Here is a 13,090-nt window from a genome sequence, read left to right as displayed (position 1 = left end):
CTTGCGCATATTCGGAGAGGATTTTCGCTTTTACGAGAAACGATTATACTTTTTCCCACATGCATTTTATGCCATTTTCAGCTTACGAAAGGTTTCCTGAGAATGCTCTATTTTCAGATAGCAGGGGCTACCTGCATCTTGAAAACATTGTCAGGTCTCCTTTTAATCTGTTAAATTTCAGGGAATGGGGTGGCACGGTGGCTCAGTAGTTAGCACTACTGCCTCACAGCACCAAGGACCTGGTCTCGATTCCCACCTTGGGCAACTGTCTGTGTGGAGTTTGCACATTCTCCCTCTGTCAGTGTGAGTTTCCTCCTGCTGCTCCAGTTTCCTCCCACAATCCAACGATGTGCAGGTCAGATGAATTGGCCATGCTAAATTGCCCGTAGTGTTAGGTGCATTGGTCAGGGCTAAATATAGGGGAGGGGAATGGGTCTGGGTGGGTTACTCTTTGGAGGGTCGGTATGCACTTGGTAGGCCAAAGGGCCTGTTTCCATACTGAAAGGAATCTAATCTAAAAACCCCACTTAGTGAAACAAAAACGGGAATTGCTGGAGAAGCTCAGCAGGTCTGGCATCGACTGTGGAGAGAAAGCAGAATTGATATTTCGAGTACAGTGACCCTTCTGCAGAACTGGTGAATATTCTTTTCTTAGAACCATCTCTTATGAATCGCTTCATATTTGTTTCTGCAAGTCCATACAAATCATGCCCATGGTCATTCTACTGTACCTACTGCAGTCAATTCTTCTTGAACAAATTCAGATTTTTATAGCCTTTACCATTGCCACTTCATATGTGGGTTTTGCAGACATGTTTACAAGCATGTTTACTGGTGCTGAGTTTGTATTGTGTCAGGTCCACTCCATTCACCATATTCTTGAACATGGAATTGAATACTAGAGGAGCGGTTTACAGTTTCTGTTTTTGACATTATCCGTGTGACTAAGTATGACTATGAGGATTCCAGGAAGATTGAGGATAGGCAAAGTTGCTCGTTTAAACTTTCCAGTGGCTTGGATTATGTAGGGTCATATAGCAGATTGCTAATGTTCACCATGAATATAATGCTATATTAATTGATTAGATGAATGCTGGGATTTATTGCAAAGTGAGACAATAGCTTCTGTGTGTGGTAAGAAGTAGGAGATTTTTTTTTATAAATGAAATATTGATCAGTCTTTGTATAAACATGTTAAGTGCATGCACCACAAGTTAAGAGCAATTTTGGCTCTTAATAGTGTGACAAGGAAGTTAAAAGATAAAACTACTTTTCAACTTCATTCGGCATACTTTCTACATATTCTTGAAATACTGACAATTATTCAAAACCAGTGTGTTATATTTTGGATAATTTTAATTATCCTATTTGGATAATATTCAACAAATGTTCACTTGAAGGTTGAAAATGATATTCCTCAATGCATTTTGTCTTGTAATTGCAAGTAAAGAAGGTTCTTAATCCTTGAAACTCCTTATAAGTTAATGCAAAATTAGTTAATTAATGTGCATTTGTTTGGCTTCAGTGACCTTAAGTTTTTGTTTGGTGCATTAACATGAGAGAGAAATTTCTTTCCATCTGGAAATCGAGTTCATACAAATTGTGCATTAAGATTATACGCAGATAATCAACAAAATTCTGCATTTCCTTTGTTCTTATTTATGCTGTAAGATATTAACTACAGTTGCTTATGTTGTATAGGATCCAAACCAAGACCCGCCCTATGGGGCAGATGTTCTTCGCTGGTGGGCAGCAGAGTCAAATGTTTTCACAGAGATTTTAATTGGCAAAAATATACTGCAAGCAGCAAGAGATGACATTTTTAAGGTTAGAAATAAGAAAAGATGAACTCTGAAGTTCTTCTTGTTTTGCTAATACAAAGTACATTTTCCTGTTGGCAGTAAAATGTACACAACTCCTTCAATGACAGGTGTTTTATTATTATTTTTGTAACTTGAATTTATATAGAAGCCTTTCTATTTAATTGAAATGCAGTGTGTCGGGCTTAGTTTAGGTTGAGCGATTGTACCATGTTGATGAGGCAGTGCACAGGAAATCTGATGAATTTGCAGAGTGGTACTTCACATCAGAGCATTGACAGTGCAATGCACCATTAGGATGTAGGTTTTATTTTTACTCCAGGCTACATTGTGTGGATAGATGATAGGCAGGAGGCCATGACACATCACGTAGGTGGCAGTAGAGGTTGAATAAATCAGTCATCACCAAAGTTGCTGTTGTGTATCTCCGGGTCTGGCAGCCAATTCAATTGAAGACGAACTGAGCTCTGACAGCTGGCAGTATCAAAAAGAGTGGGAACTTCTAGGCCACCTGGAAGTAGCTGAACAACCATACCAGCAATCCTGAGTCATTGCTCATACTATTGTTTCCCAGTTTCTAATAAACCAGAGGTGTCAGTCAGCAGACAGTAAAAATAGTGCTGATGCAGTCTTGCAAATCTTCCCGAGAGCAGACAGTCTTCTGGTAACCGTACACATGAGGAAATATACTGTATCCTGACGACAAGTAAGTCAGGCAAAAAAGCAGAAATTAATGGGATTTGCCCAGAATTCCTGAAGCACACTGAATCACAGGGAAAGAATTAGCTGGCAAAGCTTACCAACGTTCAAAGCACAAGTACCATTCCAACTATCTGGTGCCAGTCCAAGGTAGTGACCGTTGCCAAGTGGGAAGCCACTCAGTAACCAAGCACTGCTGCCCATGGTCTGCTTTCAATAACATAAAAGGACGTGGAGTTCCTCCTGTGAAACAGCTTGAGTCCCATCCTGGAAGCAGTAAGGTCTCCAGGCAGAAGCAGATTTTCGCTCTGGGCAAGTCCTAACCCCTCTCAATTGAGGCTGGTTTTCAGAAAGGCCTTCGGACAGGAAATGGTTTTGTCGACTTAGTCTGAGCCTGAGCCTGTGACACTGTGTGGAAAAAGGCAGGCTGCTGAAACTGTCCAATTCGTTTGCAGTGTGAAAACCTGATAACCATACAGCTCCATGATCAGAAACCAAACAATTCCATGTGTACCTTGAAGACAGCTGCAAACAACAGACTCTTCTCTGATCATTCCTCAAACGACTTCTTTATATATAACTAGTGACTGTTGTCCAACAAAGTTACAGCTCTTTGCATGTCCCAGCAACTCACCCTTGCTTTCCAAGCTATGCTCAACAGAATACTGAGGAAATTCTCATTGAAGGTCTAGAGTCTCTGGAAGCCCACTTCAGAAAAAGACAAGACTTCAATTAAATCAGGCCAAGACTGTAATGTCAATCTTCCACCTGACCAACTCAAAAGCCAAGGAAGCCAGTTCTATAGTTGACCACTTGTCCCCCAATTGCCAAAATTTCTTGGTGTTACTCTCTGACTATTCATTGACCTATCATGAAAACCTTCAATACACTAGAGCCAAGATCAGGATGAGAGTGAATCTCATGTGAAACTGGCAAGTCCTACCTGAGACAAAGCCAACATGCTAAATACTGTCTCACTTATACTTGTCTACCCAACAATAGAGTATTGTTGCTCAATGGGCTCAGAAGCTGGCAGATAAATATGATACATTTCCACCTCCAGAAAGAATTATTTTTGGGACATTGAGACCAGTGCAGTTACAATGACTTACACTCAGTGAATCACCTGACATTCCCAGGGAAAACATTCTCCTCAAAAAATACCTTTGACTGATAGCTAAAGCACAAAACCTTGATGAAAATCCTATGCACCCATCTTAAATCCTGGCTCTCAACTGAACATGTTTCACACCCTGTAAACTGATGACAGAGTCACCTCTCTATGGCACACCTAGTCAACTGCAAACCCCATCAATCTGGGTGATAAAATGTCATATTTTAAATTTCCACAGAAAATCTGGATAACAGCCATCCATTTGAAGATGGGCCAAGGATCTTGTGAACCCTTGTCTCATAGAGGAACAGGAGGAGCAGCTCAAATTACAGCTGTGGCCATCTAAGGCAATTCATTGCCCACATCCTGAACTTTTGTCCTGAGATCAATTTGTGGTTTTATCACAACCATTTGCACTGCATTAGCTGAATCCATTAAATTATCGTTAACTAAACATTGAGCTATAACTGCTTCCCCAGGTATCTGATGTCACCATACTAGGTAACATCTTCAGTGAGCCTCTGAATGAAGCACTAGTGGTGTAGCCCACTTTCTGTTTATATATTTGGGTTTTCTTGGGTGATTGATGTCATTTCCTGTTCTTTTTCTCAGGGGTTGGGTAAATGGGATCCAAGTCAATGTGTTTGTTGATAGAGTTTTGGTTAGAATGTCATGGTTCTAGGAATTCTCGTGCATGTCTCTATTTGGCTTGTCCTAGGATGGATATGTTGTCCCAGTCGAAGTAGTGAACTTCTTCACGTGTATGTAAGTATACTAGTGAGGGTGGGTCATATCTTTTTGTGGCTAGTTGATGTTCATGTATCCTGGTGGCTAGTTTTCTGCCTGTTTGTCCAATGTAGTATTTGTTACAGTTCTTGCAAGATAGTTTGTAGATGACATTAGTTTTGCTTGTTGTCTGTATAGGATCTTTCAAGTTCATTAGCTGCTGGTTTAGTGTGTTGGTGGGTTTGTGGGCTACTATCATGCCATAGCAGAGGTAGTAATGCAGAGACTCGAACAAACAGCTCTGCCAATCATCCAACCCAAACGTTGGGTCTGCTATGTGGATGACACCATTGTCATCAATAAATGAAACAAATTAAAGGAAACCTTGAACACCATCAATAATCCCCTCACTGGCATAAAGTTCACTAAAGAGGAGGAAAACAACAACAAACTGCCATTCCTAGATGTCACCGTAAAGCAATCAGCCAATGCGGAAGTTCAAACTAGCGTCCACAGGAAAACAACAAATACTGAACTAAAGAAGCAATCATCCCAAAATCCACAAACTAAGTTGCATCAGAACATTATTTCAATGAGCCACCACACACTGCAGCACAGAGGAACTACGCAGAGCAGAGGAAAATCACCTTTACAGCATATTCAAAAAGAATGGGTACCCAATGAACACAGTCTGCCAATTTGTGAGCAACAATCCCAAACAAGCAGACAAAACACGTCCAGAAACCCTAGCCACTCTCCCCGATATCAAAGACATCTTGGAAATGACTGCCAGACTACTCAGACCTATTGGAATCATGGTAGCCCACAAACCCACCAACACACTAAAACAGCAGCTAATGAACTTGAAGGACCCTATACAGACAACACGCAAAACTAATTTCACCTACAAAATACCTTGCATGAACTACATTGGACGAACAGGCAGAAAACTAGCCACCAGGATACATTTATCCTTACGTACAGGTGAGGAAGGGCACCACTTCGACTAGGACAACACATCCATCTTAGGACAAGCCAAACGGAGACATTCACGAGAATTCCTAGAAGCATGACGTTCCAACCGAAACTCTATCAACAAACACATTGACTTGGATCCCATTTACCACCCCCTGAGAAAAAGAACAGGAAATGACACCACCATAGGAAATGAAGTCACCACAGAAAATGACATCACCAACCCAAGGGAACCCAAATATATAAATAGAAAGCAGACTACTCCACCAGTGCTTCGTTCGGAGACTCACTGAGTTTGTTACCTAGCATGGTGACTAAACATCTGAAAACGAACCTTCCAGCTCAGCAAGCAAACCTACACCCAGAACCTCAACCTGAGCTACAACTCTTCTCAAAACTCACTAATTTATATAGCCCCTTTTATATCATTAGGATATGTTACAGCATTTCACAAACCATGATTAGGAACCTTAGCTGTTTTGTTAGACATCATTTTTGAAAACATAATTTTGCGAACATTTTGAAGAATCTGGAAATTAGTTAAGAGCTTTGGTGGTCTATTTAGCCTATTATAAAATTAAAGTGATGCATTAAGCTGAAATAATTTGAGTATTGCACAAGCCAAGAGTTTCATTTATGATATGAGCTAGGAAAAAAATTATTAATAATGGCCATTATTTTAATATTTGCAGTGACTTACTCAGAAGTGTTCAACATGTCTTAATTTAGAACAGCCATAAATCTGTCATCCTTCAATCATACGTATTCTCTTAGAAGTTTGTGATAAAGACCATCTCTACCTTGCCGTCTGGTGAAGACAAACCAGGGAGGCTGCTTCTTTATCTTAATAATTTATTCTGTATTTTCAGTTACGGAATACATTACGCTTTATGTTGGGGAACCTTTATAATTTTAACCCTGAAACTGATGGAGTTCCAAGTGAACAAATGCTAATGGTGGATCAATATTTGCTTCATCTCCTTCAAGACTACAGCACCAAGGTAATGCTTTGAGATATCAGTTCAAGACCCCTGTGGCAGCTGGTGGAATTTGAATGCAATTTATAAATTTCTAATACAGTCTCAATAGTCGTGACAACTGTTGTAAATTGTGTAAATACCTATTTAATTCATGATTGTCTTGTTGGGAAGAAAATCTACCAACCTAATTATCAGGCCTACATGTGACTCCAGACCCAAGACAGTGTAGTTGGCTGACTTTTAACTGCTGTTTGAGATGACTGCGCAAATCGATCAGTTTGAAGGCATTTAGGGAAACGCAACAAGTGCTGGCTCTGCCAACAATTCCCACATCCCATGAAAGAATGAAGGGGGAATAAACACCAGAAATATCTATTATCATTCTTAAGGTACAATTTGCAAAACCATCAAAGTTATGAGTTCCTAAAGCACAGCAGTGCATATTATGGAATAAATTGTTGAAGGAATTCAGCAGGTCTGGCAACACCTGTGGAGAGAAAGCAGGGTTAATGTTTCGTGTCCAATGACCCTTCAGAACTGAACTATTATTAAATGTTTTAGGTAAGTAACTTTCCACTGACAGCAGGAAAAAACAGCAGTGAACCATTGGAAAAAGTATATTCATTTTGTTTAAAATAACCACAATTATTAAGCTTAATGGTAACTTCATGTTAATAATATCTGAATTAAATCAAGCTTGTATACACCATATGTGTGTGAGAAAAGGTTAAAATTATTTTTCATCAGTAGTTTAGAAGGTGATGGTGGATTGCGTCCTTTAACTGATGCAGTCCAAGTGGTGAAAAATTCCCTATAGTGCAGTGAGAGAGATAATTCTGATGTTTTGACTCTGTGATGATGCAAAAACTGCACACAAACTTCCAAGTTACAGTAGTATGTGAACTGGAGGACAACATTAAGGTAGTGATGAACCCATGTGTCAACTGCCCTTGTCCTTCTAGGTTGTAGAGATTGCATGTTTAGTACAGGTTGTTAAAGATGCTATAGTGAACAATTGCAGTGCATCTTGTAGATGGTACATGCTGCAGTCACATTGAATGATGCTGAAGGATAGGATGCCAATCAAGTGGGCTGCTTTTTGCCTTGGTTGATCATTGAGTCATACAGCACTGAAACAGACCCTTCGGTCCAACCAGGCCATGCCGAACATAATCCCAAACTAAACTAGTGTCACCTGCCTGCTGCTGGCACATATTCCTCCAAACCTTACCTAATCATGTATCTATTCAAAAGTCTTTTAAACATTGTAATTATACCCACACCCACCACTTTCTCAGGAAGGTCATTCCACAATGAACTGCCCCCGTGTAAAGAATTTGCCCCTCATGTCTTTTTAAAATCTCTCTTCTCTCACCTTAAAAAAGTGCCCCCAAGTCTTGAAATTCCCCATCCTAGGGAAAAGAGAACTATCGATAACTCTATCTATACCTCTCATGTTATAAACTTTGATCAAATCACCTTCGACACTCCAGTGAAAAAAGTCCTAGTCTATCCAGCCTTTCTTTATAAGGATCTTGAATATAATTGGAACTGTGTTCAACCAGGCAAAAGTAGAATATTGGATCACACTTAACTCAAGTCCTGTAGAAGGATTTTGGGAATCAATCTCTGACTTGCATGTCGAACCACAGTATTTAAGTGACTGATCTAGTTAGGTATCTGGTCAGTGATTACTGCTAGGATGTTAATAGTATGAAATTCAACAGTAGTAATGTCAGGGAATGCCAAGGGGGGAATGGTTATACTCTCTTTTTGGAGATTGTCATTTCCTGGCTCATGTGGCACAAAGACATGAACGGCATCAGACGCCCTTCATCAGGATGCCTGATCAAGGGCTCTTGCCTGAAATTTCGATTCTCCTGCTCCTCAGATGCTACCTGACCTGCTGTGCTTTTCCAGCACCAGACTCTCAACTCCTTGTGTGGCATAAAGGTAACTTATACTATTGATAACAATTTCTTCCACTTTGCTGATGAATGAGAATAGATTTATGCCAGAACTTGGTTGGGCTGGAACTATTGTAATTTTTCTGGACAGAACACAAGGGCATTTTTCCACATTGATGCCAGTGTTGTATCTGTGCTGGAATAGCTTAGCTAGGAGTGAGGCTGGTCCTGGCGTGCAAGCATTCATCATAATGTCTGCAGCCAGGATGTTGCCAGGGCCCGCAGTCTTTGTAATATCCAATTCTTCGTATCAGGTGGAGAGAATTACATTGGCTGCAGACTGAGATTTGCGATATTGGGGAATTTTGACTCCATATGGATCAAAGTGCTTCAACCTTGTCTTTTGCACTGATATTCTGGGCTTTTCCTTTTTTGATGATGAAGATACTTTGTTGTGATACTTCATCCAGTTAGTTTATTTGTCCACCACCTTCACCACTGGATGTAGCAGGATTGCAGAGCCATCAGATCCATAGGTTATGGGGTTTGACATACATATTGTTATGTATTGTAGCTTCACCAAGTTGGGCACTTGATCGTACATAATGTTTATGTATGTATAGTGCTGATCTTGGTGTGCTCTCCTTTACTTCTCATTAAACCAGGATTGTTCCCCATGCTCACTGGTAATGCTAGATTAATGAATGTGCCAGGGCCAGGAGGTTATGGGCTATAGTTGAATGTAATTGTATTGCTACTGATAGCCCACAGTGCCTCATGGATGCCTAGTTTTAATCTAAATCTGTTCTGAATCAATTCCATTTGCATGGTGATAGTCAGGACAGAAGAGACTTTGTGAAAAGATGGGACTTTTTATCTGTTGGGGCTGTGCAGTGGTTACCTTACCAATACTGTCAGGGACACTGGAGGTAACTCTCCTCCTTGACATGGTACCATGGGATTTTTCATGTCTTCTGAAAAGGCAGATGGGGTTTTCGTTTAGCATTTTACCTGAAAGATAGTAAACAGTGTGGGACTGCCTCAGTATTGCATATGAGCATTGGCCTTGTGTTTTGTGATCAAGTCCCTGAGTGAAACTTCAGCCTGGAATCTTTTTGATTGAGAGGCAAGAATACTACCAACTGAGCCAAGGCTGACAATATCAGACTGTCAGCAGATGAATTTATGGATGATTGTCTGTGTGGAGTTTGGACATTCTACCCGTGTCTGCATTGGTTTCCTCTCAGTACTCCAGTTTCCTCCCACCGTCCAGAGATGTGCACGTTAAGTGGATTGGCCATGCTAAATTTCCCAGTGTCTAGGGATGTGCCGGCTAGGTAGATTAGCCATGGAAAATGCAGGGTTACAGGGATATGGTGGGAGGCTCAGTCTGGGGGATGCTCTTCAGAGGGAAGTTATGGACTTGATGGGCTGAATGGTGTGCTTCTGCACTGTTAAGGATTTTATGAATCCATGGAGCAGCTCTCCCTATTTTGGTAGCATCTTCTTGGTATTCTTGAGGAAGATTTTGCAACATCATCTGGATTTGGTGAGTCTGTTTAGATCAAGACAGCGATGAGTTTTTTTTTCTGAGGATTGTGCGCTTTTGCAACACTGCCAAAGAAGTCAGGTTCTTTAAATGTTTTAAAGGCAGAGATAGATTCTTGTTAGACAGGGAAATGGACAGTTATTGGGAGTAGGCAGTAATGTGGAACTTGAAACATAGATAACCATGATCTCATTGAATGCAGAAACAGACTTTAATGGCTAATTGGTCTGTTCCTGCTCCGATTTCGTACGTTGAATCAGATGCTTAGATCAATGCTGGAAACTCTGTTTGATGATATTGTTATGGTTTCTCATGTTGGTTTTGATATATTTGGGATAGTTGTTTGATCATTTCAGAGGGTAACTAACAGTCAGCTAATTTGTTGTGCGTCTAGATATACATTTAGGTCTGATCTGAGGATGGCAGATTTTCATCTTTTACAGGAGTAAAGTAGATGAGATTTTATGACAATCTGGTAATAAAATAATCATTACAGATACCGGTTTAGCATTTCAGATCCGGATAATGAATTGAATTTGAACTTGTCTCTCAAGATCAAGGGCTGACTCATCCAGTAAGATAGTTGGAAGACTACCATTTCTGATTTTGATGAGAATTGTTGATTTAATTGTCAAACACTCTATCCTGAAAATTACCCCAGTGGAAAAGGGGAAACATCGCTGCTGTTCCATCACCTGGGGTTTTAAATATGTCAGGAATTGATAGCAACAGGAGAGCAGTCTGCTCATTCACTGACCATCTAATTAACCACTATTTCTCAAATCATTATCTGCAAGAGAGTTGCTGACCTATGCCAGAGAGAGAAAACAATTGAGTCAAATTCTGAATGTTTAACAGTTTTCATTTTGTGAGCATTTTATTATTGTGAGAGTTGGTGATTCTGGTCTTAAAAGGTGGGTTAGCAAAACCATGTGAACGAGAAGGGACAATGTGAGCCACAAATTTTATTGGTAACAGAATTGAATTTAAGTTATGTAGGTAGACGATCCTTTATCCAAAATACTTGGGACCAGCTGTTTTTTGGAATTTGGAATTTTTCAGTTTTCAGAATGACTGATGGTTTAATGGTGAAATTTTTTTTAAATCTTACTGGAGGAGCAGACTTCTAAGTAAGAACAGGACAGTCGGTGCTTGGCCATGCCCCTTCAAGTCACAGCTAAGTGACACGCATTGAGTAGGTGACGACTTGGGTTAACTGTTTGCATGCCAAACAATCTTGTTAATGAGAAAAAACTTCGCACAAAAACCTTTGGATTTCAGAGCTTTTCGGTTTTGTATTTTCGGATAAAGGATCTTCTACCTGTACTTAATCTTTCTATTTCTATTACTGTTTGTAAGTAGCTGAAATGTGTATGTTTTGAAACAAGTATTTATTGGCAAAATTTGTTTTAATTTGATTCAGGTTACAGAGGCCTATAAAGAGTGTGATTTTGGAAAAGTTATTCGCCTTCTGTTGGCATTTATTAACCGAGAACTCTCTAACTTTTACTTCAGCATCATCAAAGATCGGTTAGTATAAGATTCATAATGGCAATGTTGAAACTTCATTTGCAAACCAAAAAGCCATTTACTAAGTACTTAAATGGACTTCTAAACCGCCTAATGGTTATATGTGTAGATCAGATCAGGATCAGTTTACATTGCCACAAAATTAGTTTTCAGATATGGCAACACCACAACGTTGGTATTTACTGACTTTCAGCTGCTCTAAAAAGGCAGTGATACCTTTAAATCTCTACAGTCCTTGTGCAGGAATGCTCACTTAACGTTAAGTAGGGGAATTCCAGTACTTTAATATAAGTGAGTGATGAGGTATATTCATGTCAGGATGCGTGACTTTGAGGTGATGCCATTCACACAATATTTTCTCTTGTCCTGTTTGATGGTATTGGTTGTAGACAAGAGGCATGCTGTTGAATTGCTGCAGTACAGTATATCTTATAGATCATGTGTATTGCAACACAGTGCCCCCTAGTGATCATTAGAGCAATGTTGAGGCAGCAGTCAAGAAAACTGCTATCTTCCACATGATGCTGCATATTCTAATCACTCTTGACTTGAGCTTTCTTAGGAGAGGCTCTCAAGGACTAGGAAGAATGAGCCCGTTGTTAGATTAACAGCATAGGTCCTGCAATTATAGTGATAGTACTGACATGACTGGCCTTGTTTAATTTGTAATCATTGCTGATCTCCAAAATAGTGGGGCAACCCGTGTGACAGTCATCCTGTTAGAGGTCTGGTCTTTGTTTGGTGTCTGATGTTTATGTAGCATGCTTTGTTACCTGTCATTCTTTAGAGCTGATTATATGTTGTTTCATTAAGGAGTTAGCAATGGAGCTGATGTAGCATTTTATTTTCTACTGCAGATATTAGAGTTTATGTCTGCCTAAACATTATTGTATTAAAATTGCAGATTATATTGTGAAGATGAGAAAAGCACCAAGCGTCTATCATGTCAGACAGTTTTAGATGAAGTATTAGATGTAATCACGCGTTCTGTAGCCCCAATCCTGCCTCACCTTGCAGAGGAAGTATTCCAACACCAATCAAACCAAAAAGGTAGCATTTTTTTCAGTCCTGTTATTTGCATTTGTATTCTAAAATTTATGACTCAAAGCACAATGAATGCATATCTAAATTGTTTTCTTTCAGAGCCTCAGAGTGTGTTTCGAACTGGCTGGATAAAGGCCAGTTCTGTTTGGAGAAAGCCTGGCATTGTGGAGGCTATTGAAGGTGCTTGCGCAATAAGAGACAGCTTCTTGAGCTCTATACCTGGCAAAAATGCACTGGAATACGATATAACCATTATCATCGAGCCCAGTTTGTTGCTGGAATTGATGGAGGTAATCTTCACAATGTGTAATAGTTGGGTTTTGCTGAGAAGAGCCCCACTATTGAAGCTTTTCATTTTGCAATGATCAGAATAGGTGTAAGGATGCTAACATTCAAAGGGAATAGCAGTTTACAATGCATGAGAAAAACGTGTTGATTGGTTGACAAGTGTACTCCATTTGGTCAAGGCATTACCAGGAAGAATGTACTATACCCTCGCTGAGGTGCTGCCATGGGAAATGTATCAGGAAACAATAAGGTGCAATGTATGGACATTTTCTTGCTTCTTACACAGAATAGAGCCGTGTATATGAATCTGTGTAGTTTCTACCAAGTGTAATTGCCAGCCCAACTGATGACCTTAAATGAGTTTAGTGTAATTGTTAACATACTTGAGACTGTTCGGTAAGTGCTGTCTAAATACAGAATTGCACCTAAAGTTGGACACTTCGGAATTTAAAATCAAA

At 39.9% G+C, this 13,090-nt stretch overlaps 1 protein-coding gene across 1 annotated transcript in view; it reads left to right on the top strand.

The window, feature by feature from the left end:
* iars2 (isoleucyl-tRNA synthetase 2, mitochondrial) overlaps positions 1-13,090 on the top strand; it is a 97,160-nt gene that overhangs the window by 79,701 nt on the left and 4,369 nt on the right. The window contains exons 17-21 of the mRNA XM_072580754.1: positions 1,702-1,827; positions 6,204-6,335; positions 11,194-11,300; positions 12,205-12,350; positions 12,444-12,634. Of these exons, the coding sequence (XP_072436855.1) occupies positions 1,702-1,827; positions 6,204-6,335; positions 11,194-11,300; positions 12,205-12,350; positions 12,444-12,634 (702 nt within the window). The remainder of the gene's footprint in view (positions 1-1,701; positions 1,828-6,203; positions 6,336-11,193; positions 11,301-12,204; positions 12,351-12,443; positions 12,635-13,090) is intronic.

Source organism: Chiloscyllium punctatum, chromosome 11, assembly GCF_047496795.1.
Source record: "Chiloscyllium punctatum isolate Juve2018m chromosome 11, sChiPun1.3, whole genome shotgun sequence".
NCBI lineage: Eukaryota > Metazoa > Chordata > Chondrichthyes > Orectolobiformes > Hemiscylliidae > Chiloscyllium > Chiloscyllium punctatum.
The sequence above is the reverse complement of the archived record's forward strand: the minus strand, read 5'-3'. Positions and strand labels throughout refer to the sequence as shown.